This window comes from Typopeltis vanoorti, chromosome 16, assembly GCF_054136105.1.
Source record: "Typopeltis vanoorti isolate ZY-2024b chromosome 16, IOZ_Tvanoo_1.0, whole genome shotgun sequence".
Classification (NCBI taxonomy): Eukaryota; Metazoa; Arthropoda; class Arachnida; order Uropygi; family Thelyphonidae; genus Typopeltis; species Typopeltis vanoorti.
Genome location: NC_143564.1, coordinates 62,064,569 through 62,092,110, shown reverse-complemented (window position 1 = coordinate 62,092,110; position 27,542 = coordinate 62,064,569). Strand labels below are relative to the sequence as shown.

Here is a 27,542-nt window from a genome sequence, read left to right as displayed (position 1 = left end):
AAATAGTTATAATGCAAAATTAGTGAATATAAAATATATATACAAAGTTATAAGAAGAAATAATGAGTAAATAAAATGTATGTACAAGGTTTAGTATCTGCAATGCAGTATCTACATATAAACAAATTTATAACCAAATGCTTTAAATAAATTAATGCTTTGTAAAAATACAAAAATTTGGGATGCTGATCGATGAGCAAGGAACATCAATCAGCATCCCATTCAGTAGAGGATAGAGTGCAATGCTTTTCTGCACTTTTGCCAAAGATGACAAATGCGTAAAAATGTCATGCAATTTGTCCAAGTCTAACAACATCTGCCTGAGTTTTTAGGGCTCAGCCAGATAAGTAATGATACCATCTCTCTCATATGAGGTGCTAGCACTCCACCAGAATATGACTAATGGTAAGATGAGTGTTACATTTCTCACACACTGGTGGGTCATTGGCCTTCAGTAAATGTGTGAGATGACTGTGACCTATGCATAGCCTGGCAGGAACCAATTCCTCTTTTCTGTTTCTACGTTGACTAGATTGCCAATGATTAATTTCAGGCTTAATCTCACGTAATTTGTTCGTCTGTGCTTCCTGTCGGGAGTTAGTTGTCCAACTGCCATTTCATTTTATAACCCGTGTGTAGTCAGTATATGGGACCTTCAAACAGTACATCAAAAAAGTACGAGCTGATCTAGCCTGCATCTGCGATGTCATTTCCCTTAATTCAATTGTGGCTAGAAATCCAACACAACTGAAACTGAAATTAAGGGTTTTTATTTTGTACAAGAGTTGCAGCACCTCACCAAGCACTGGATGTAGATTATACACCAGAGAGGAGATAGCCAATAAAGAAATCAAAGAGTCTGAATAAAGTATATACTTTTCGTAGGAGTTTTCTTTGATATGCACAAATGCAAGCTGAATGACATGCAACTCCACTGTATAATTACTACCATCAAGTAGAATCTGGTTGGAGATTGTAATGCTAGGAAACACAGCAGCACAGCAAATAGAGATCTCTGATATTGAACCACCGGTATAGATGGGCAAGGAATCCAAATGGGCTGCTCTGTGTGCATTGAACAATTCAAGGTAGACAGATGAGGATGTATGAGACTTCAGTAGTTGACAAAGCGAGAGGTTGTAGGATGGGGTGGTTTGGAAGGGCTGGCACCCTATCCTGCAACCTCTCACTTTGTCAACCTGCCATGAAGGAATGCTGTTTTGTTTGGTGCAGGTAATGTTGTCATAATCGTGCTAATAGCTTTCATAGCCTCTTTAACGTGCATACCAAAAGAATAGATGGCAGTCTGAAGTGCGAGATACAGGACCTCCCAATGCAAGGAAAAGAGACTAGTGCGTGTAAGATGATCTGGAAGGGAATTTATTTTTAGAACATAATTAAGAGACAAATATTGTCATTTAAGTGATAAAGGAGGTTCATTTGATTCAACATAAAGACTTTGAATGAATGATGTGCAAAAAGCACCAATAGCTAATCGGATAAACCTCGTAAGATTTACAGTTTTGCAAGATTTACTTACTTGTACATTCAAGCTTTGAACGTAGAAGTGCATGATAAATGTTGAGCAAGGAACATCGATCAGCATCCCATTCAGTAGAGGATAGAGTGCAATGCTTTTCTGCACTTTTGTCAAAGATGACAAATGTGTATAAAGAAAGTTAACTTTCTTTACACACAGATGAGTCTCAAAAACTTGTCATCTGGAATTACAGGGATAACAGAAGTCACTTGTTCCATACTTAAATCACAGGGTGGAGAGTGTGTTTCTTCCAGAAACACACAATCCACAGTGCAATGAAGAGACATGATCGATTGTTTGTTGAAGTTGTCTTTCAATGACCCTCATATTGCAGAAGTGACAGTAAATTGTAAAACCCCTGACATAAAGGCAATTGCCTACTAGAAGGAAGCATTCAGTAATTGAGTTCACTTTAATAGTGGAGAGGGTGACACTTAAGACAGAGCCTTGAGGAATCACCTCTTCTTCATGATATGGCTGAGATAATGTGTTTCCCAGTTAGACTTCGAAGACACAGTTGGATAGAAATTCTTAATTAAAAATAGGAAGATGCCCCTCCCTCCATCAGACCAAGATTAAACAGGTCTTTTAATATGCCAAGTCACTAGGTTGTGTCATAAGCTTTGTAACTTCAGGAGAAGACTCTCGACAGGGATTGATAGCCAGGCACCCTAAAAAGAAGCCTTTGTAAATCAAAAAAATTAAATTCTTTCTTTTAAGGTTACAAGGTGATCAGCATTCATATTTACAAATTTAGGGACATAAAACACACATGCTGAAATGATTATTTTACTTATTATTAATAAAATAACACTTGAAGTTTCGACCCCTGTATTGAGGTCGTCATCGTCAGAAAAATTCATGTGTATATGAAGACAAGCTACATGCTCTTGCACTCTACAAAGGTAAATTGAATCTATGCTGTTAACTGATCTTTTACTTAGCCTGACTTCTAGTGGTAAAAAAACCCCAGAGGTCAGGCTAAGTAATCGATTAATTAACAGCGTACATTCAATTTACTTTTGTAGAGTGCAAGAGCATGTAGCTTGTCTTCATATATACACGTATTTTTCTGATGATGACCTCAATACAGGGGTTGAAACATCAAGTGTTATTTTATTAATAATAAGTAAAATAATCATTTCAACACGTGTGTTTTGTGTCCCTAAATTCGTAAATATGAATGCTGATCACCGAGTAACCTTAGAAAGAGTCATCATAATCCATGGAGATTTGACCCACGAGCAGTGCAACCTCTATGGTAAGCTAAAGATACGTGTTTCCTTGCTAATTAATCAACTAGCTTTTTGAAACGATGTAGAGACAGCAACTTAATCCCTAACTGCATTAAACTAAAAAAAAGTTTACATCAGCTAAAGTGCTCCGTATTTATGCCCGGTTGGAAAAAGCGTTGTTAAGGGAACAAATCCACAAGGCACGAAAAAACTTAACATCTGCCCAAGCCAAAGTTTTACAACTAAAATTAGAGCTATCCTGCTACGTTAATTCTGAAATTTGGGATATTTTAGACAAGATCACAGATGGCATGGCCAAGCACCTATTACTAAAAAACAAGGAAAAATTAATAAAGCAGTTCCAAGCACTAAAACAGCAATAAAGCACAAGACAATCAGGACGCCATAACCAAAGGAGCAGCCAATCATAAACCGACATCACCAGGAGCAGCCAATCACCAACAACTGAAGTTAAGAGCAATGAACCGCCATTGGACTACGGCCTGGTTATTAACAAATCAAGCTACAACCTCACCCAAGGTGAACTTTCGCTAAGGTCAAACTCGATATCATTTATCATATCAAGAGAGGTCTAAGATCCCTCCCCGCCAATCTAGCTGACAAAATACGTATGGAAACATCGGGCGTACTAAATGCAAACAAAAAACCAAGCAGCAACCTAAACAAAATGAAAAACTGGCTGTCAAATCCCTAAAAAATAACAAGGACATTATAATCACAAAAGCAGTTAAAGGAAATACTACTGTTGTTTTAGATCAGACAACCTACATAGAAAAAATGAACCATTTGGTATCGGACCACAACACCTACCAAATGGTATACAACTCCACGAAACACATCAAAAAGAAAACAACTGAATTAATTAAATCCGTTAACACATGGGCAGTAGAAACTACCAAAAAACTAATACCTCATTATGTCTGCACACCCAGAATTTAGCCTGCCAAAAATACACAAAACAAACACGCCACAATGTCCAATTGTTGAAGAAATCGACATCCCGAATTACCACTTAGCCAAAAAATTAGGATTTTAAATCATTTGTTCATTATAATTTGAATCATTTCACTTACTCATTATCACCTGTAAAATGTAAAAATGTTTTGCTCTGAGGAGGTTGGGTTGAAATCCAGTGAAATATAAGCGAGTTAATAAACATCCCTTTATAATTTAGAATGAAGAGTAAGCAAGCAAACTAGTGATAGTAGAAGTAGAAATAGTAAGCACAAATTATTTGGTTGGTAACAAGGATAATATAAGGATGGATGTGAGGTGGTTGTCGATGAGGATAAAAGATAATAGTGGTAGGTTAGATAGTCAGCATGCTGCTCAGATGAGCTGAGAAGGCTAGCAAAAATTATGAATGGTATACCAGCAGAGTTGTGTGAGGTCACAAAATGTGTCACATTTTGTGAACATGTGAGATAAATTTGAGAGATGGATGGATGGAACTGCATAAAAGAGATGGGCTGCATTTAAATGGATTTGGCGTGAAACACCTGGAGAAGCTCTTGCTGCAATTTTGGTAGCCTGTTGAAAGAAAAGCTATGTATTGGCATGTATGATTGTCATAGTGGAAACGTGACATTTGAGCTGGTGATGCAAGTAGTGATTATCTTAATTGGAGTTCTGGGCCAGGATGAACACTACCTGTGGAAAAAATGCACACAAATTGTCTTTTGCTGCAAAAATCTGAAACCATTTACAAGTGCCCATTTTCAGAGATGGACAATGGCTTGCTGTAGCTACCTTTCTATGATACTCAGATTACATGAGTGACAGAAGAGAACAAAGTCATCCACATAAAGAAAATTACTTACTACTGGAAGAAATTGTTCTGCTACTGAGCTGACCTTGATTGCCAAAAGTGTGACAATGAAAACTTACCCTTGAGGGACTCCCTTTTCTTGGTTATAAGGGAAAGTGAAAGCCGTTCTCACTCAGACATGGAAGATTTGATTAGACAAGAAGTTTTTGATAAAAAGAGGGAGATTCCCTCTAAGAATAAAATTATATAGGTCTTTCAGTATTCCATGTCTCCAAGCAGTGTCATATGCTTTTTCCATATTGAAGAAAACTGATACTACATACTTGCATTTTAGGAAGGCATCTCTAACTGGACAAAGTGATCAGTGGTAGATATAATATTTTCTAAACCCAGATTGTGTTCTGGAGAAAAGGTTGTTTCTCTCCAGAAACTATAACAGATGAGAGTTAACCATTATTTATAGAATCATGCACAAACAGCTCGTCAGAGCAATTGGATAGTTATTTGAGAATTTTGGTTCCTTCCCTGGCAAAAAGCAATTATAATTGCTTTTGCCAGGTATCAGAGAAATTTCCATCATAAAAGTCAACAGCTGAACCATAGCCAATATTGGCAGATATTTTACCATCTCATAATGGATATTATCTGGTCTAACAGCAGTTGGATGGGACTTAAGCAAAGCAGCTTTCATTTATTCTTTGGTAAATGGCCTGTTATATTCTTCTGTGGTGTTTGAAGAAATGATGTTAATTTTTCTGCATTGCTTATTTTGGACAAGGAACTCAAAGGAACTCAATACAGTATGTTAACAATGATTTTGCAAAAATCTTTCTGATTGTATTGGCAATTGCTCTTGGATAAGCAGCTGTGCAAACGATTGTGCTCAAGGATAGAGAGCCAGCAGGTGGTACATCTGCCTTTCATTTTCAAGAATTATTTTCCCATGCTTCTTTGCTGTTGGTGGATCTTGACATAGAAGAAGAAATAAATTGAATCCAGAATTCCTTTTAGCTCTGATGACTGATGAGCCTTGCTCGGGCTTGAGTTCACCTAAAAGCAATTAAATTTTTGTTGTGGGGTATCTAGAGAAAATACCCTAAGCTTACTCTGGACTTGCTTGGTTGCTGTGCAATTTTCAACCATGGTTTAGGAAAACATTGGAATTGACTAGATGTTTTAATAATTGTAGTAGTTGTGGCTGCAACTTTAATAATATATGTTACATACTTCGGTGAATTCCTGATAGGACTTTATCTCATTACTGCTAATGAGGTAAAGGTGGACCAGTCAGCTTGCTCAATTTTCCACTGTGATATCCATGATGTACATGGTTGCCCATGTTAAAAAGTGGATATCATGGGATAGTGTGATCGCTCCCAAATAGGTTACCATCAATTTCCCACTAAAACAATGGGAAAAGGGAGGGTGAGCAGATAGTTAAACTGATGGCAGTGAAGGTTATAGTCGGCATATGGAAGAAGGTGTTGCTTCCTGGATTTGTCAAGAGGGAGATTGTTGTTGTCAGGCATATGCTCAACAACTCTTCCTACATGTTTGTTCAAGCACTACCCCAGAGAGTGTTGTGTCCATTTAAATTCCCCATCAAAACCAGGGGATGATAGTAACTGCAATATGACATCATCAAGGTCATCTTGTGAAAAATCTGTGGCAGGAAGGAGGTAGTGCAGCCCACTGTTATTACATTTCCTACCAAGAGTCTTGCAGCAAATGCTTATATGCTGCTGTTAATTTTGATTTGTTGGAAGAGAGAGGGCATGGTTGTCCATAAGGATGGCAAGTGCTTTGTGAGTAGGTCCCTCCACTGTCCTGTCCTTTCGAATAATAGTAACATTATGAAGAACCGGATTATCACTCAGTTTCAGGTACGGCAAGGGGGGGGGGGGTGAAAAGTTCTGATAAACAGCTAGAACATAAATGATATTAAAGCAACTCTTTTTATTTATCCTAAAAGAAAAAATAATTATAATTTGATGAAACATGTGGGTCAAAGGGTTTTAAGATATGTTATTTCTTTATATAGTTATACATAATTTCCTCGATTCGACTCCACCATATACTACTCTATGGTGTGTGTCCCACCCCTCCCCATTTCCATCCAACCTCCAAGCTTCATATCGATTTCCATTTGCTCCAACTTGTAAGCGTTTTTCCCACATGGTATTCTGTTAAACGGCTTTGCCAAGTCTAGCAGTATCAATGGTGTAGCCAGTTCCCTTATACAATTCTGCTGTCACTTTATTATAAAATGTGAGTAAATTACTAAGGCAGGACCTGCCGTATCGGTACACAATAAATAACGGAAAAAACTCACGTAGAAAGATTATTTATTAGTATAATTTTCGCCTGTGTGTCATAGGCATCCTCAGTACATTAAGCTCAAAATTAAACACTAACTAACAATTCCAAAAAGCGCCACCTAAGTAGCTGGTGTTTTTTATTTATTTATTTTATTTTATTTTTTTTTATTCACCAGAGGTCACACCAGTAGAATAACATCTGATCAAATCATTGTTTCTCTAGCTTACAGTTAATGATGTAACTCAGCTTGTTCACACCAGCTACTTAGGTGGCGCTTTTTGGAATTGTCAGTTAGTGTTTAATTTTGAGCTTAATGTACTGAGGATGCCTGTGACACACAGGCGAAAATTATACTAATAAATAATCTTTCTACGTGAGTTTTTCCCATTATTTATTGTGTACCGATATGTCTACTCACGGTTTACCTCTTTGATCTATAATTTGCTACTTCTTTCTGGAGCCACTTTTATATAATGAAACTATCTTTCTTTCCACTCCCTTGGAACCTCGCCAGAGATGCGACTTAACTCCAACTTGGTTTATTCTTCTGACCATGGATATGCACTCCAGCCTGATAATGCTTCTCTCAAACAATCCACGACCTTTTCATGCACGACATTCTTTTCTTGTAGCCTCTCAAACCAATGGCACTGCTCCAAGATGCCTCCTAAGTCTGTAATAATTACCAGCTTTGTAATTCAACCCTTTCTTGAGGGAGAAATCCATTTGTTTAGCAACTTCACAGAACAAGACTGAGTGGTCATCCTCACAGATTGAAGGCAGAGTGTCTACCTTGATTTAAAATTTTTTTTTTTTTTTTATGGAATTTACAACCGTGTTACAAAACTTTTTTATTATCCCGACGTTTCTATCTTCACATCAAGATCATCATCTGGAGCGTACATAAGTATACAGAACAAGCTGAGTTATATCATTAACTGTAAGCTAGAGAAACAATGATTTGATCAGATGTTATTCTACTGGTGTGACCTCTGGTGAATAAAAAAAAATAAAATAAAATAAATAAATAAATAAAAAATTACAAATAAAATAAAATAATTTTTTTTTTTACATCAAGCTAAATTCTATTTTTACAATGACAGGAATAAACATTCTTTTAGATGGTTTTCTTTCAGAAACAATTGGTGTCCTATTTTTAGTATTACAATTCCTATTTTTGATTTACAATACTGGATTTTCTACAGTCCTGTTAATAGTTGTTCTTGGTGAGGAAGGTCGAATATATGCCTTCCATATGTTTGGGATTTTTAAACCATCATTGTTGTTCAGATTGGGGTGGCTGCTGTTAATCTCGCAGGCTTCCTTGAATTTCCGTTCATACCATGTTTCTACTACATCACACTAGAACATGGTATGAACGGAAATTCAAGGAAGCCTGCGAGATTATCAGCAACCACCCCAATCTGAACAACAATGATGGTTTAAAAATCCCAAACATATGGAAGGCATATATTCGACCTTCCTCACCAAGAACAACTATTAACAGGACTGTAGAAAATCCAGTATTGTAAATCAAAAATAGGAATTGTAATGCTAAAAATAGGACACCAATTGTTCCTGAAAGAAACCATCTAAAAGAATGTTTATTCCTGTCATTGTAAAAATAGAATTTAGCTTGATGTAAAAAAAAAAATTTTTATTTTATTTTATTTGTAATTTTTTATTTATTTATTTATTTTATTTTATTTTTTTTATTCACCAGAGATCACGCCAGTAGAATAACATTTGATCAAATCATTGTTTCTCTAGCTTACAGTTAATGATGTAACTCAGCTTGTTCTGTATGCTTATGTACGCTCCAGATGATGATCTTGATGTGAAGATCGAAACGTCGGGATAATAAAAAAGTTTTGTAACACGGTTGTAAATTCCATAAAAAATTTTTAAAATGAATGCTGATCACCGTGTAACCCTAAAAAGAAAGTGTCTACCTTGGTTATGGATACATCATCTGATGTTACCAGATCTAGCACTCTCAAACCCTTAGTTCCCCTATGATATGCTGCTTCAGGCAATTATGTGCAACTATAAATTCCATTTCCATCTTGCCATATCCCCTTTCCTCCCTCCAATCCATGTCCCTATAATAAATGCTCAGCCTGTGCTCATGTTCTAATCTACCAATGTATGACATTCACACCTTTCTGTGGACCCCATGATCTAGAGCAGCAACCAACAATATATTTTGTCCTATAGGGCTCTGTCTCTCACCAGAAAGCCTCAAATTACTAGCACCCCCCCAATCTTCTTTAACTTCTAATTTTGTCGGTTGAAGTTCTTCAGTTATCATCAAGCAATATCCCATCTCCTGTCCTACTCCCTCTATCCTTCCTGAAAATACAATATCCTTTACATTCTATCCCTGCAACAAGGCCTCACTAACGACTATAATTTTTGGCCAAGTTGAACTAACCAATATCAAAAACTCTTCTTTATTTCTGATACTTTGGCATTCATGTACATGCATTTCAACATTCGGACCCACAGTTACCCTTATTACCCTTATATATCATCACCACCAATCAATTCAGATTTGAAACTTATGAAACTGAATTCAGCATTTTCTCATTAAAAAATGCTTAAGTCACTTTCTCATTAAGTATATTTCTTATCATTGAATCTCCATGCAATACCTTCTTGTTACTCTCAGTTACTTGCACTTTCATACTTTTCCTATTCACTTTTTCTTTCATTGCCCATCCTGATGTACCACAAAACAATCAATTTTCTCTCTCTCTCACTCATGGTTTGTCCTCTGAAAGACAGCATGTAAGCATGCTATTTCATTTCTTTCTGTCTCATCATCCACATTACCTTCGGTCATTTAGAGTCCTTAAGCACTCCCTGAAACTGGTACAAAAGAGAACTATTAGGTTCATTAATGACTAATCTCTTCAATCTCCTCTACAACACTTCCTCTAACTTAGATATTTTTTTGCATTTTTTTTTTAAATATCAATCCCACATTAGAGGTAGAAAAACCTATAGAACAGCAGTGCCATGTATGTCAGTTGCAAGAGAGAGTTGGGAAAGAAAAAAATCCATTGACATTTTTCTTGAAGAGTTGAAGATTATAGCTGCTGGGGAAACACTTGACAAAGAAGACCATTCCAGAGGACAGAAGTGGATAGAATAAATGAAGAGGAGAAATAGATCTGGTGTGTTCAGTTGGAATGAAAAGGTATGTTTGACAACTGATGCTCTTGTTTTAATAAGGCCAATAGGACATGTAAATATAATGTTCAACAGTTCAGTGGTGCAGTGACAATGGAAGCCCTCAACACAGAGAAGTGTGTGAGTGATGAGATAGGGAAATCATCTATGAGCAGAATCACTCTCCACTGGAGAGCATTAAGAATTTTTAGGGATGGTTTGGATACACAACACCAAACATTGAACAGTATTCTAAGGACTAGCAGATTTAGGATTTGTAATGAGTTATTAACTGAATGGATGAGATGCAGCATCTGGAGCAGAAAGGAGCATGCCAGTACAAGGAATAAGATCTGATCTGTCTGTTGATTTGTGTATAATTACAGGTAAGCATAAATGAACTGAGAACCCTTTTGGGAGAAAACAAGCAAAACTTAATTAGCAACGAAGATGACTAGGCTATCAGTGTTTAAAACATTGGTTGTAAACAATCTTTTGTAAACAATTGTGAAATGAGAACTGCATGGTATGTTGAATGAGTAGGACAAATGAGTGTATTATCGTCAGCAAAACTGTAGAAGAGGACACTCCCCACAGTTTTTTTATGGGTCTCGACATCATGAACTGTGTGGAGTGTGCCATTGAGCCATCTACTTTGATTTTAAGTTCTTTGAAGAGATGTGTATCTTACCATATATTTGTAAGTTGGATCACAGTAGACTATCCTAGATTTATTCTGTGTTTAACAGTTTAAAAATTTAAAAAACAAGTTTAAAAATTTATTTTAAGTAATAAATTTTTAAACTTGTTCCAGTCTGAATACATGGGCCCATGTATTTAGATAAACTGGTTAGGCTTTAGAATTTCTTTAGCTAACAATGAATGTGCATCTTCTGAAGGGAAGGGATGGTGGAAAATATATTAGTTAAAAAAAAGTTCTTTTAAAAATAAGTTATATAAACTTATCAAACTCAGAAAACAAATTCAGTTTTTTTTTTCATTAAAAATTCCCAATATCTCTCTCTCTTATAAACATATTAATTTCTGCCAGAAGTTGCTTAACCAGAAGATAAACTTGTGACACTTATATAATATCATAATGTCAGAACAGTTAAAATAATTAAACTATATTTACCTGATGTCCCAAAATAAGAATTAATGATAATTATAATATCATAACAGTATGCAAAACAATACATACTGTATATACGTACACACATACACACAGACACTACTCGGAAAGAAGTCAACGGACACCATAGTGTTAGAAACAAACAGCCATGGCACCCACCTTAATAAGATGTATAGGACCTCCTGTGCGATGACTGCAGCAATTCAATAGGGCATACTTTCCACAAGTGTACAATAGTAATCACTGGGAATTTTGGACCATTCTTTCTGTAGGCATGTAATAAGATCAGTCAAGTGTGGTGAATTCATATCTACAAACCACATTGTCCAGAATGCTCAGATACCTCTCGGAATTCAATGTTCATGGAATCACAAATACACGTCCAAGGCCAAACTAGAAAAACAGGACCATACCATCATGCCACCACCTCTCAATTTCATAATTGGGATTATGCACTCTGTCAAAAGACATTCACCAAGCATCTGCCATACCCACATCCATCCATCCATCTGTTCAGTAGAGGGTGTAGTGTGATTCATTGCTTCATAACACAGCTTTCCAAGCTTCCACATCCCACTGTACATGCTTTTTGCACCACTGAAGACAACTGCATGTTGGTTAGGGTAATGTGGGACTTGCATATTGCAGTCCTGCAATGAGAATCCATGTTGTGTCCCTTGGTTCTGAATGTTTTTGTGCAGATTCATGTTCCAGTCTATGCCCAAAACTCCACATTCAATGTGTCAGCCAATGAATGGCAGTTTTTATATATGATCATATTTACATAGTACCCTGACTCCCTGCACGTCCATCTCAATACACCATCACTGATTGTTGATCTGGGATGGCCAAATTTGTCAACAATTTGCAGAACAGATAAGCCTGCAGTATGACATCCTATCATAATGCCTCTGTTAAACTCTGTCAGTTCCCATCTCACAGCCATTTCACTTAGACACAGTTTCATTGACTTGTGAGCATCATATTTCTTCAATTTATACTGGCTATGATTTGTTACTTGGTATGATGCACCTTGCCCATGGGGGTGTCAAATGACTTCTTTCCAAATGTTGTATATTAAACATATAGCTAGCAATGCTTACAGAAGAACTGTTTTTAAGTGAAAAGAAATGAAAATATACACACCCGTCTAGAAGCCACATCCTGATATTCCAGAGTTACATAAACATGAAAGTATGGGAAGAAAGAAAGAAAGAAAAAATGTTAGAATTAAAATTATAAAACAGCACATATTATTGCTTCTAAAGTTATTAGACAATTATAGTAACTAAAATAAATCACAGATTTAATATTTAATTATAAACCATTTAATAACTTATGCAAATTCCCCAATTGATAGTTGCCTATATCATTCTGAAAAAGTTCTGTGGGAAACCTCAGAGAACAAAACTGTTGGCCTTGATGTTTTTAATGCATTTGATAGTCTGTTTAAAAGAGTCAGTTTAAAAAAAAAGTTCTGATCAGGTCCTGTTCTTATGGTCATTCTTCTTTCGCAGCTGGATGGTAGTGTCCTCTTCTGATAATAAATATCATGTTGCATATCATAGAAATGCAGGATTGCCTTAAAGGCAATCTTGCTATTTTGTCTGTTCTTTTCTTCTTACATGTTTCATAATTCCTGAACTGTAAATTCTGTTCTGAGATTTGACAAGGAAGGTGAATCCATTTCTTCTCAACTGAAAAAAATCTTGTGTCTTCAAACAATCAGAGATCTAAATATGCCTATAACTGGTGCCTTAAATTCTATCTCCACATAACTGGAGAATGGTAATGATGGCAATGAATACAACATACTTATCATTAATGCAACATAAAATTTATTAGATATAAAAATTCCTCTTTACTTCTTAGTATAATAATGTCTAGGGACAATAAGAAAGTAAACAGATGTTTCTTCTTAGATGATATATAATTCCAACATTTCTTGGAATAAAAATATTACATTTATTAGACTTTTGTACAAATTCATCCCCTGTCTTACAACAACAATCCCATATTTGGGATGGCATATCAAAAATATCTCTTAAAAATCCTTGCTTCTACCAAAATATTTATGATGACGCTTTGCCAAATCACACCTCATTCTGATAATTTACTTCTTCAATGATCCCTAATTAGTCACCTAGTAGAATGCATGACTTTAGCATCTGCTTTCTCACCAACAAGTTCTGGAATCAAATCCCACTATGGGCAAAGAAGTCTGAATTTCATTGCTTAATGTAAAACCACAACTCTGCTCCAAAAGGTTTCATGTGTGGTCTCTAGAGCAGATTTCCAGATTAGATAACTCTTAGCTCACCCACGATATGTACTAAACACACATTTACAATCTTTTGTGGTTGAGATGCAAATAAAAAACACTAGTATCTCAATCAAACATTTCATTCCTTCCTTCCTTTGAATGATGAGGCACAATCCTTGGTCTCATTAATATTTTATTATTAGTAGTAGTAGTAATGGTATGCAGGTTCCTAAATGGAGTCCATAGACTCACCAAGGGGAAAGTCCCTTCTAGTAATGCAATATCAAAATATTGATTGCATCTTTCCTTGAACACGTTCATTGAAGATGCACTCTCAACATAAAAGAATCCATTCCAAACATGCACACCATAAGAACAGTGACTTCACATACTTTCCTGAACACACACCCTTACTCAGGTTCTGCTTTCAAGGATGATCCCCTCCCAAGTTCTTCCTCTATCAATAAAGTTCAAAGTTTCACTTGTATCTATACTGTAAAATCCCATTACCAATTTATATATCTTTATTGTATCTTCTCTCAATGCGCTCCGTAGCGCAATTGGAAGAACGACGGTACATTGCGCCCTTCGATTGGAATAGGCCCAAGTTCGATTCTCGTCGCAACGGGAGGAATCTTTATCTGGTCGATTTCAATCGATGGTGAGTTAGCCGATCTCATACGGAGGTAGCAGGGTTTTTTCTCCCGGAAACTCGGGTTTTCATCCCGCATACATACAAATCGGCCCTTCAGAACACACGCAATTTACAGACAAAAATTACTAGTTGTGGTGGTGTTGGAGGTGGGCGGTAGATGGCATTGATTCGTAGTAGAGGTAAGGTGTAGAGACAGTTGAAGATGTCCTCCTGCGATGAGTCCTCGGACTCCTTGGAGGTATCAGGAATAATAATAATAATAATAATAATAATCTGTCTATTTCTTATTAAACTTTGAAGCTCATATTCCCTTAGTCTGTCTTCACACATGAACAGTTCCATAGAACCAATATTATCTTGTTTTAGTCTGCACGGTTAGCCTAGTGGCTTTGCGCTTCGCAACTATATGCCTGGGGAAGGAGTGCCCTAGGTTCGATTCCCATCAACGACGTGAGGAGCTTAAGGATCTTCCTCAGCCGTTGGCAAGTTAGCCGATCTTGGGCGTAGACAGCAGGGTTTTTTCCACCAGTTTATCTGGTGTTTTTCATCCCACAAGCAGGCAAACTGGTCCGAGGACACACACGGATTACAGTCAGGAATACTGACCCAGCCATAGGTCTGATTCATCAGCTATGCCGGTTCCTGAGCTCGGATAAAATTTGGGGGGACTAGATGGTACCGTGAACTCCAGTAAAAAAGGGGAACACTGTATCATCACACGGAATTTAATTTATTTATTTATCTTGTTTTACCCACAAGGCACTTTTTTGAATGTCTTCCCTTTCTAAGAAAGACCAGGCAATCATATCTGACAAGTAGTCTGGACAGATCAAGCAAGAAGATTTAAACAGACTGATTATGGAAAAACAATAATGTGTGCAAGCTTAATGTTGCAAGACATTGAAGAAGCTTAAAATTGGGTAGCGATAATGAAGAGAGAACTAAAATTCAGGGGCATACTGTGAAAATAATAATAGCACAAAGGATTGATGAAATACTGAGAAGGATACTGATGAGCAGAGAAAAAGAAGTTATCATTCCCCTTTATAAGACCTTCATGCAATCACATCCAGACTACAGTGCACAGATTTGGTCACTAGAATTTCATAAGGATAAGGAAGTATGAGGAGAAAAAATTCAGAATCCAGTAATTATAGGTGTCAGGTCTATGAAATATTCACTCTGAAAATAAATAGAAACCATGAAAGGGATTTTATATGATAGATACAGGAGAACTTTTCCAATACATGCTAGGAAAGAAGGGTGGGAAGATCATACTTGCATACTGAGTAAGAGCATGGCTAGTAAGGATGTGAGAACTACATAATCTCTATCTATTTCACTTTATCTCTCCCACTAGCTGGAGAGAGTACCCATATGGTTTTGACTTGGAAAATGAATAGACATGCAGGAGTATCAAAGAGACGGGAACGTATGTGGAATTATAAAGCAGGTGATTATAATAGTCTTAGACGTCAACTTGGGGAAGTTTCATGGAGGGAGGAATTGGAAGGCTGGGATATCATTTGTGCTTGGGAAGTTGTGAAGGAATATTTGTTAGAGCAATGGCAAGCTGTATTCCACGAATGAAGAAGAGGACATAATTTGACATAAAGTGGATGACAAACAATATTAAACAGGAACTGCAAGCGAAAAAGAGACTATGGAAGAGATATAAGGAGACAGGTGAAGAGAAGATGCATGAGGAATATAAGACACAGGCCAGGAGAGTGACTAGTATGGTAAGGAAGGCAAAACTGGAATATGAAAAAAGATTGGCCCTTACATCCAAGGAAAATCCTAGGGAATTTTTTAGCTATGTGGCCAGTAGGAGGAGAAATGACTGTGGAAGAATGACATTGAGGGATAAAAATGGGAATAGAGTGACTGATGCAGAGGACATAGTGGAATTGTTCAATGAATACTTTATTGGAATATTTCATCCTGGAGGAGTCAGTTTTAATGCTAGAGGGATAGGGCAGGTTCGAGGTTTAGAGGTGCAGGAGGAGAGTGTGTTCCACATACTGAGTACCCTGGATGTTAGTAAAACTGTGGGACTGGAGATGGTATTTCACCACAAGTTTTGAGAGAATGTGCTAAGGAACTGACAGTGCCTTTGACCTGGCTTTTCAATGAAAGTCTGGCTGCGGGAAAGGTGCCCATGGAATGGAAGGAAGGTAAGATAGTGCCATTGCATAAGGGCAGTAGCAGACTGGAAGTGTCTAATTATAGGCCAGTTTGTGTGTCATCAGTAGTTAGTAAGATCTTGGAGAAAGTAGCATGAGGGACCGCATACAGCATTGGGAAGATGAGAGTAATGTTATCTGTGAGAGTCAACATGGATTTGTGAAGGGGCGCTCTTGTTTTAGCAATATGCTAGCCTTTTATGATAAAGTTACAAGAGCATTAGATGAGGGAAAGGCATATACTGCCATTTTCCTAGACTTAGCAAAGGCATTTGACAGGGCGCCACATGATAAGCTGATATTCAAGTTGCAGCACATGGGTCTGGATGTCAGATTGGTCAACTGGATTCAGGATTAGCTGTCCAATAGGTATCAGAGAGTTGTGTATGGTGGAGCAATATCAAAGAGGCAGAAGGTTACAAGTGGGGTTCCACAGGGCTCAGTACTGGGACCTATATTGTTTAATCTTTATATCAATGACATATGTTCGTGGATTGCAAGGGATATTCGGTTGTTTGCAGATGATGCGAAGCTGGGAAGGGTTATTAGTAATAGTGCAGATGTGAAAGCCCTGAAAGAGGATCTGAATAAGCTAGATAGATGGGCAAATGAATGGGGGTTTCAGTTTAATGCAGCAAAATGTAAGGTCTTGAGGCTTGGGACACATCAATGGGATGCTGCATACTCTATGGGAGGAATTAAACTGGAGGAAGTAGGGGAGACAGGAGATCTGGGATTAATGATTGATAGAAACCTGAAATTTAGGGGACATATTGCAAAGGTAGTGAAGGTAACACAGAAGATTGCTGCAATAATGAGAAAGACACTGACCTGCAGAGATAAAACAGTTATCATTGCGTTGTATAAGACTCTGATCAGACCACACTTAGACTATTGTTCTCAGATCTGGTCCCCAGGATTTGAAGGGGATAAATTAACTGTGGAAAGGGTACAAAGGCGGATCACAAAGATGGTGTTGGGTCTGTATAATGTTAGTTATGAGGATCAGCTGAGGGAGTGTGGACTGTAGTGTTTGGTGGAGAGAAGAAGGAGAGGTGATATGATTGAGACTTTTAAACTGTTCAGAGGTGTTTACAGGGTTGACACTGGGGAGTTCTTTCGCTCGGTTGAACAGTGGGAAGGAGTCATGACAAAGGGCCGTCCCTGGAAGTTACAAAAGGAAACTGTGAGAAAGAGGGTGAGGAGTGGTTTCTTTGCATGGAGGGTGGTTGAACCATGGAATGCATTGCCTGATAGTGTGGTGAGAGTGAGAACGGTCAATGCGTTTAAGGAATGGTATGATAGACTTTGTGTTTCCTAGGAGGGACCTCCCATGATGAGTCTTTTGACTCCATGGAAGACTAAATAATAATAATAATTATTATTATTATTATTATTATCATAATTTATTTTATTTATTCGTATGGAGTTTCCTCCCTATTTCTCCCCCCTACCTACTGGGATGAGTTGAGCCCCTCATGGGGGGTTACGTATTTATGACTGTAGATCCGTGTGTGTGTTCACGAGGCCGGTTTTGCCTGCTTGCGGGATGAAAAACCCCACAACATAAACTGGTGGAAAAAACCCTGCTGTCCACGCCCAAGACCGGCTAACTTGACTATGGCTGAGGAAGATCCTTAAGCGCCTCACGTCATTGACGGGAATCGAACCTAGGACACTCCTTCCCCAGGCATATGGTTGTGAAGCGCAAAACCACCAGGCTAACAGCGCAGACATAATTATCATAATTTAATTTAATCTAATTAACAAAACTGACTGCCTCAACACTAGCAGGTGCTATCAAAACTAGAAAATAGCATCATTAAGTGGATGACAAAATATATTTAATAGCCCACAATTAAATGTATAACAGAAATAAAGATGTGATTCACACTGTATTTGGCTATATTATTTCGAAGGATTCATTTTGCAAATATCAGTAACATTATGGTAACCAATATGTTAATGTCATATTTTTAACAACTACTACTACATTACTTAAAGATTTAAATGATTTGTATAAGATAAACAATGCATTCAAAATGAACCACAGCCCATAGAAGAAACAAGAACAGTTCCCTGAAAATTCACAAGAAATAATTTGAGTGACAAATTCAAGAAAAAGCAAATAAATAAATATAAATAAATTTAAAAAAAAAAAACTAAAATTTTGATGAAATGCTTTTTCAGTGAATTTTACTTGAATTTTCTGCACACTGTTCCAACACAATAGTACTTGATAAATACTTGATTGGTTTATTTGAAGTGTTGGGAGCAACTGATTTTAAAGGATTTTTAGCATCCATCCTATAAAAAAATAAAATAAAATAAAAATAAAATATCCTAAACTATAAATGTACACTTCTGTTTCAGATGATTAAAAACAACATTAGCTTCAGAAAAGCAGTAATTTTAACAAGTGATTATAAGAAGTCATCAGGTCAGTAGAGAATTAGGACACTGAAAGGATTGTGAAATAATCACAGACCCATACAAAAAAGTGAATGATCAAGCATGCTTACAAGAGAGAACTCAGATATTCAAAATAACCTAAGGAAGTCTGCAAGGAAGCTTTCAGTGTATAGCTGCCAGCTTGGTCCCAATGGCAATCCAGAAGAATGTGCTTACAAAAGATTTCCACACACAAACAAAGGACGCCGACATTTTATATGCACTATTTTAATATTGTTCAAACTAAAATTTTGATGTTATTTACAACACTTATTCGCTTACTGAAAGTTTTATGCACATACCTATCCCTAATTAAGATGGCACGGTTTAAGAGTTTAGTTGTGTATTATGATATACAATAATTAAATCATTGATTTATGAACAATTAGAGGTTAATCAAATTTATTAAGCTCAATTCACTGCACAGTAACTGCAACAAACTGGCAAGAATGAAAAAATGCAAGTCTATGTAAGACCAATGACTCAAGAAACCACTGGATGTATCCAAGTATATTGTAATTCAGGGTGCCCTATAATAACCTCCTGAGATTCGAGTCCCATAGGATTACTTCTAATACATGCACTTTATCATAAAAGACAAAGCACGTGTATTAGAAGTGATTTCAGTGCAAACATTAAGACAGGATTTGTCAGAATTGGACAGTAGTCAATTACTTGTAGGCATGAAGTATAAAGCAGCTTCAAAATATCTTACAGTAATAAGATATTTCAAGGCTACTTGTGCCCACTACAAGTGATTACTCACATTTTGACACTTTAGCAGTGTAGTTCAAGTATTTGCTTCACAACAAGCTGATTTCAAAGGGATTATTATTCAGAAAATCTGTGTTTTTTTTTTAATGTAACTAGCTGCATTATGACAGAGGCAATGGCCAAAATGCATTATGTTATGTCTATAGAAAGACATAACATAATGCATGTTATGTTATGTCTTTATAGTTCAAACCTTACCCATGGAAAGGTTTGAACAAACAGCTATTGAGAGATACTATATGAAACCAAGATTATGGTTAATATATATATATATGTAGATGATGTTTTTATCATTTGGCCAGGCTCAGAAGAAACCTTCCATAACTTCAATGAACCCCAAAATCCAGTTCACATCAGAAGTAGAAAAAGACAAATCTATTTTCTTACGAGATAGTCTCATCTCAGTTGAAGATCATTGCAATCTTACTTTTGAAGTTTACAGAAAGAAGTTCAATATAAGTAGGTATCTACATGCTATTTCTCACCACCACCCAGCATAGGAAGAGAGGTATCATCAAACTCTCAAAGAAAGAGATATTCTTCTAAAAAATGGTTAACATCAAAATTATCAACAGCATCTTGCATGAACTATCTCAAGCCCCACAACAACCAGATGACTAAAGACACACGGTTTCCTTACCTTGCATCAAAAACATTACAGACAAAATAGCAAAAATCCTACAACAATGTAACTTAAAAGTAGCCTGCTGACCATTACGAAAAGTATCCATGTTAAGATCACCAAAACAACTAATCTGGCTATGAAGAGACCAGGAGTATACAAAAAATCTTTTTGTAAATGCACCATTTGTTACATGAACAACGATGGTCTTGAGAAATCCGTCAAAAAAGAACATATCACAGATGTGGAGAAAAAACAGGCACATAAATCTGGACTAGCTTTCCACAACTCACTAAAATACCATACATGGAATTTAACAATTATGTATGTAAATTTAAGGAGGAATGCAAGATGATAAGATATTGATCCAATGTAATAAAAACTTCACATGGAGAGAAGAGGCAAAGAATAAGAAAAGTCTCATTGCCTATGTTATTGTCGATACTGATGTTTTCCCACTGGTGCAGGACACCAGAGTGTACAGAGGATATGAAACTGGAAGTGATCACCATTTAGTCTTGAGCAGATAAAACTGAATTTCATATTGAAAAGAAGAACATGTAAGAAAGTTTTAAAGAGAATAAAAGTTGAGCAGCTCTCACAGATGTGAACTGTAGACTAAAATATACAAATATTATTCATGAAAAAATGAAAGAGTTTGAGAGCAGGAATCAAACCTTGGAGATTCAGTGGCAAGCCCTGAAGAAAACACTGATTGATTCAGCCAGAGAGGCATGCAGTGAGGTTGTTTGCAAGGATAGAAAAATCAGAACTCCATGGTGGACACAGGAAGTTAAAGAGGCAGTGATGGAAAAGAAAGCATATCAAAAGTTCCTGGCAAATAAGTCAGCTTGTGCTCTTAGAGAATACAGAGAGAAATGTAAGAAAGCTAAACACTATGTAAAACTGACTAAACAAAAGTCATGAGAGGACTTTGGCATGAACATAGAAAATAAATATCAAGAAGGTGGCAAGATATTCTGAAGGTTGTTGAAGAAGCTCAGAAATGGAGGAAAGAGTACTGTAAAAGGAATTAGAGATGATAAATGTGACATGATAACTGGAGAAAAAGATATCTGCGAAGTATGGAGTAATTACTTTGAAAAAATGCTCAATGAAACAAGCAATGATGACAGCACAGTGGTAGGTAAAAAAACACTGACCAGGCATGCGGTCAGGAATACATATCCATACTTGAAGTAGAAAAAGCCATCAAAAGCCTGAAATGTGGAAAGGCAGCAGGAGTAGATGATATTCGACCAGAAATGTTCAAGTATGGAGGTATAAAAGTTGTACAGTGGCTGCACTGCATAGTTCAGAAGGCCTGGACAGAGGGATGAATTCTAGATGATTGCAGTAGAGCTCTCATAGTACACATATCTAAAAAGGGAAATAAAACTGAATGTGAGAATTATAAAGGTATTTCCCTACTGAGTGTTCCTGAAAAGATTTATGCAAGTATACTTGAGAAACGGTTAAGAAGGATTGTGGAAGAAAAGCTTGGTGAAGAACAAGCTGGATTCAGGCCAAATAGAGACAGTCAAGATCAGATTTTCACTTTATGACAGATAGTTGAGAAATCATGGAAATATAACAAAGATCTGTATTTAAGTTTCATAGACCTGGAAAAGGCATATGACAAGGTGCCAAGAGAGAAGCTATTCCAAATGCTACAGTTATATTGTGTTAATGGGGTATTATATCAAGCAATACTTAGTCTTTATTTGAGTTGTAAGTCAGCAGTTAGAATTGAAGGAAATACAGGAAGATGGTTTAATGTTAAATCTGGTGTCAGACAAAGATGCATATTATCCCCTTTCTTATTCATTATCCATATGGATTACATCATGAAGTGGTATTAAACATGATATCAAAATTGGGAATGTTAATGTCAGCTTTTTGCTTTATGAGGATGATGTTATACTTCTAAATAAATCAGCTACATGTCTGCAAGATTCCCTGACTAAATTGAATAACTGTTGTAATAGATATGGTATGAAGGTCAGCAATAAAAAGACAAAGACAATGAAGATAAGCAGAAACATTCAAAATATCTACCGCATTGTGAATAGAACTTATAGAACAAGTAAAATGTTTCAGCTACTTAGGCACAATTTTTAGTGAAGATGGTAAGTTAAACATGGAAATAGACAATAGAATCAACAAAGCTGGTATGGTAGGAAGTCAAATGAATAAATTTATATGGAATAAGAGAGAGAAATTAGCCAAAACACTAAGTTAGCTATATACAAGACAGTGATTACACCAATTTTAACTTATGGATCTGAGAGCTGGGTTAGAAGTAAAGCACTTGATCAAAGACTAGAGACCACAGATATCAGAGTCCTGAGAAAGATTAGTGGCATGAACAGATGGCATCAATGAAAATATCATATTAAAAACGAGGATATTAGGAAAGAACTTGATATTGTCAGCATCCAGGAATGCATTAGCAGAGCTAATCTCAGGTGGTATGGCTTAAGCAGAATGGGAGAGGAAAAATTAGCAAAACAAGTGTTCTCTGGCAGGAAAAGACCCAAAGGAAGACCAAGATATAGGTGGATTGATACAGTAAAAAGTGCCTTAGAAGACAGAAATATAAGACCTGATAATATTGGAGTCTTGAGATTTAAGACTGATTTGGAGGAAAATTGTAGATAGGAAGTTGGTAATGATGCAAATTTTTCATTTACTACTATCATATCCTGTACACCCCTTGAGGGTGTGTGTGTGTGTATATATATATATATATATATATCAAGAATTTGATGATGTGATAAAAACTAAGGTCTAATATTAAATCAACTGTGGGCAGCATACATAAAGGATATACATGTTAATGAATTAGGTTATGAGACAACCAATGGCATATCTTGTAAGAATACACCACGTGTCTGATATCTCAATGCTATGTTCAACAACTGTTTCATAACGAATGAATTGAAAAAATTTGTTACTAATTCAGAAATCTCTTTGTAAATAGTGCTTTTTATTTGTGTTCTGTCCCAATCTGAAGAAGTGCATGATAGTGTTGTATGAAACTAGTAATTAATTTATTAAAGTGCTTTAATTTTTCATGGTTTCCATCACTAATTAACAAAACTAGTAGCAAGGCTTATATATTGGTCATACATAACTGGTAATTAGTTTACGGAATTAACAACGCATATAAAGATATTAATTAAATGCAACTTTAATGAATAACTTCTATATTTCGGCAACGTCACATTGCCATCTTCAGGAACATAAAAATATGGTATGTGCACGCAGGCACTAACAAAGCAAATGAGGAAGAAAGTAAGAAACTAGTATTGTTCCTAAAGTCCTAATGGTGCCCTCTGGCGGGCTAATTTGGTTGTCTTGGCCGTTGGACTGAAGTTCTCATAATGTAAGTCTCCCAAATTTGGGGTAGTTTCATGCACCCAAATTTGTTGAGGTTTGGAACGTTTTTTAGAGCTGCTGGTGATTCCTTGAATAATCTCTCGTATTTAAACTGTTGCAGTGTATTATTTTAGTTTTCTTCCAACGAATTCTATGGTGGGTATCTAAGGCATGGTCTGCCAGCCCTGAGTGGCTGTATTGGTGGAACCGGATGTAGTCTTTGTGTTCTGAAATCCTGATATTTGCTGTCCTGCCTGTTTGGCCAAAGTAGGACAATTTGCAGCTGCAAGGGACCTGGTATACACCAGGTAGGTCTAGAGGAAGTGGTTGGTCTTTGGTAGAGCAGATAAGGGATGCCAACTTTTTATATGGTTTGTAACAAGAAGTAAGGTCATATTTTTTGAGGATATTGGTTATTTTCTCAGAGGTGCCCTGGATGTAGGGGATGGTGATAGATTTGGTGTAATCTTTATTGTGGGGGGGGGGGGTTACTGCTTTTAGTATTTTTTGGGGGGTTATAGCCATTGGCTAAGAAAGTGTTGGGGATGTGGTTTAGTTCAGTGGTTTGGTCCTTGTCATCTGAGCAGATTAATTTCGCCCTGTTATATAGTGTTTTCATAATCACATACAATATGATTATATTGTGTACGTCTGTAATACTGCGGAGCAGAAAGAAAACGGAGAAACTACTGCTCTACCTTATCTCCAGAACAACCACCATGGCGAGCAAACCCTTACAATTGGCCCCAAGTTCCCGGCGTCCCTTAAATGGGACAGGGGTGCGAAGAATCTCCGGGCTCAAAATGGTGTCCACTTTTAAAATTGCAACTTGGAATGTCAGAACTCTGTATGAAGCTGGCAAATTAAGAAATGCCACAAGAGAAATGAAGAGGCTGGGCATCCGGATTTTGGGAATTTGCGAGACAAGATGGCCAGGATCTGGAAAGTGTCAACAAGATAATATGACAATGTATTACTCTGGGAATGATGAGAACAAACATCGACATGGTGTAGCTGTAATAGTAGATGAAGAAATCAATAAATCAGTAATAAATTGGATTCCATTTTCTGAAAGGATAATGCTGTTACAACTTAAGGGAAACCCCGTTAACATAAATATCATCCAAGCTTATGCACCCACAGCTGACAAAAGTGAAGAAGATGTTGAAGAGTTTTATGAACACCTAAAAGAGATTAAAAACCTAACAAAGAAACATGATATAAACATAGTGATGGGTGACTTCAATGCAAAAGTGGGAAGAGGGGGTGATGGAGAAATTGTTGGCGAACATGGCTTAGGCACCAGAAATGACAGAGGAGATCGCCTAGTCCAATTCTGTCAGGAAGAAGATCTAACAATAGCAAATACCTGGTTTAAACTTCCACCAAGAAGACTGTACACTTGGAAATCGCCTCAAGATAACCAACATAATATTGTCAGAAATCAAATTGATTATATACTGATAAATAAAAGATTCCACAGTAGTATAAAGAGTGCAAAGACTTATCCTGGAGCAGATATCTCATCAGACCACAATCCCATAGTTGCAGAAGTACGTCTTAGATTAAAATCAGCTAAAAAATCACAAAAGAAGAAAAAGAAAATTGATGTAGAAAAACTGAAAGACCCGAACATAAATAAAAGTGCCAAGACACAGCTTAACCTGCAATTACAACAGAGTAACATAGAAGAAAATAAAAGTGTGGAATCTCTTTGGAATAGCTTAAAGAATGCCATCGTAACAACAAGTATTGAAGAAGTAGGTTATGTGAATAATATAAAACAACAGGAATGGATGACAGATGAGATTCTTTCTCTTATTGATACAAGAAGAATGTATAAAAACAAAGACCTAGCCAGGTATACAGAAACACATAACATCATCAAGAAAAAAATAAAAGAAGCCAAGGAAAATTGGATGAAAAATTTATGTACTGAAATTGAACTGCTTCAGAAACAACATGATAATTTCAATCTGTATAAGAAAATCAACGAAATTTCCGGAAAACTGAGGAAAAAGCAAATAGTGTCTCTAAGAGACGAAAATGTAAAAATAGTTCTAGAAGAAGTTCACCAGCAATCCCAACAATATGTGGTTATGAAAACACTATATTACAGGGCGAAATTAATCTGCTCAGATGACAAGGACCTAACTACCGAACTAAACCACATCCCCAACACTTTCTTAGCCAATGGCTATAACCCCCAAAAAATACTAAAACCAGTAACCCCCCCCCTCCACAATAAAGATTACACCAAATCTATCACCATCCCCTACATCCAGGGCACCCCTCTGAGAAAATAACCAATATCCTCAAAAAATATGACCTTACTTCTTGTTACAAACCATATAAAAAGTTGGCATCCCTTATCTACTCTACCAAAGACCAACCACTTCCTCTAGACCTACCTGGTGTATACCAGGTCCCTTGCAGCTGCAAATTGTCCTACTTTGGCCAAACAGGCAGGACAGCAAATATCAGGATTTCAGAACAGAAAGACTGCATCCGGTTCCACCAATATAGCCACTCAGGGCTGGCAGACCATGCCTTAGATACCCACCATAGAATTCGTTGGAAGAAAACTAAAATAATACACCGCAGCAAGTTTAAATACGAGAGATTATTCAAGGAATCACCAGCAGCTCTAAAAAACGTTCCAAACCTCAACAAATTTGGGTGCATGAAACTACCCCAAATTTGGGTGCATGAAACTACCCCAAATTTGGGAGACTTACATTATGAGAACTTCAGCCCAACGGCCAAGACAACCAAATTAGCCCACCAGAGGACACCATTAGGACTTTAGGAACAATACTAGTTTCTTACTTTCTTCCTCATTTGCTTTGTTAGTGCCTGCATGCACATACCATATTTTTATGTTCCTGAAGATGGCAACGTGACGTTGCCGAAATATAGAAGTTATTCATTAAAGTTGCCTTTAATTAATATCTTTATATGCATTGTTAATTCCGTAAACTAATTACCAGTTATAATTAACAAAACATGGATACAACCAACAACAGAAATTTTAAGTCCTTTATCTCTTAATGTGTTTCTTGAGTAGTGGGGGGGGGGTATCTCTATTGATCAAAACACTATCAATAAGGTTATTCCAAAGAACAGAGGTAAACCAAATGAAGAAAGAAGATGAGAAGTTGGTTGGATAAGTTAAGAGTTTAGCTGTGTACAGATGTTGACCAGCAACTGATCTTGTTCTTACATGAAGCAGAGGAATGACTAGTTCAGTAGAGCAGCAACTGCAAAAGTATCTGTAAAAAATACAATGAAGAACACAGCAATTATGAGAAGTAATTGGAGGGAGCCTGTGTGTGTGTGTGTGTGTGAGAGAGAGAGAGAGAGAGAGGAGGGGGCATCTATTAAGTAGATTTTCCTTAGAAAACAATTGAGAATTCTGAAGGAGGTTATTGGTGCATTATCCCAAATGTAAGAATGATATTCTAAGAATTTACAAAGTGTTAAGAGATGAGCAGGAGAGAAGTAATATCTTGAATGAAAAACAACGTTTTTCATTCAAGATATTACTTCTCTCCTGCTCATATACCAACGTTTCTGAAGACTAAGAGGGTTATGGATGTGATACATTTATGCCAGGATAAGATAGATGTGTAAGAGTCAAGCAAAGAAGAGAAACAGATATTGATTGGAGATTAGAACAACATCAAAAGTAACTAGGAGTGAAGTTATATCTTTCTTCTGGGAAATAAGATAGGTCTTTCACAGCATTGAAGTTCACTACATTATATTCACCCCACTATGAAAATGATTAATAGACCAGTGTTTAAGAGGCATTGCATATGATCTTGAAAATCTGAGCATTACACGGTTTCTCAAATCAGCAAAATATGGATAGGAACTGGTGTGTGTGAGAGAGAGAGAGAGAGAGAGAAATGGAAATGAAATAGGAAATGGTTACCATTCAGTATAAGAGTTACAGCATAATCCAGAAGCGAGCAAGAGAGAGAGAGGTCACTAAAGGTCTAAAACTGGATAACTAGGA

At 36.7% G+C, this 27,542-nt stretch overlaps 1 protein-coding gene across 1 annotated transcript in view; it reads right to left on the bottom strand.

Annotated features, from left to right (window-relative positions):
- Positions 1-27,542, bottom strand: part of alpha-Spec (alpha spectrin) — a 509,808-nt gene that overhangs the window by 43,647 nt on the left and 438,619 nt on the right. The window contains exon 45 of the mRNA XM_090406229.1: positions 12,336-12,353. Coding sequence (XP_090262355.1) covers positions 12,336-12,353 — 18 coding nt within the window. The remainder of the gene's footprint in view (positions 1-12,335; positions 12,354-27,542) is intronic.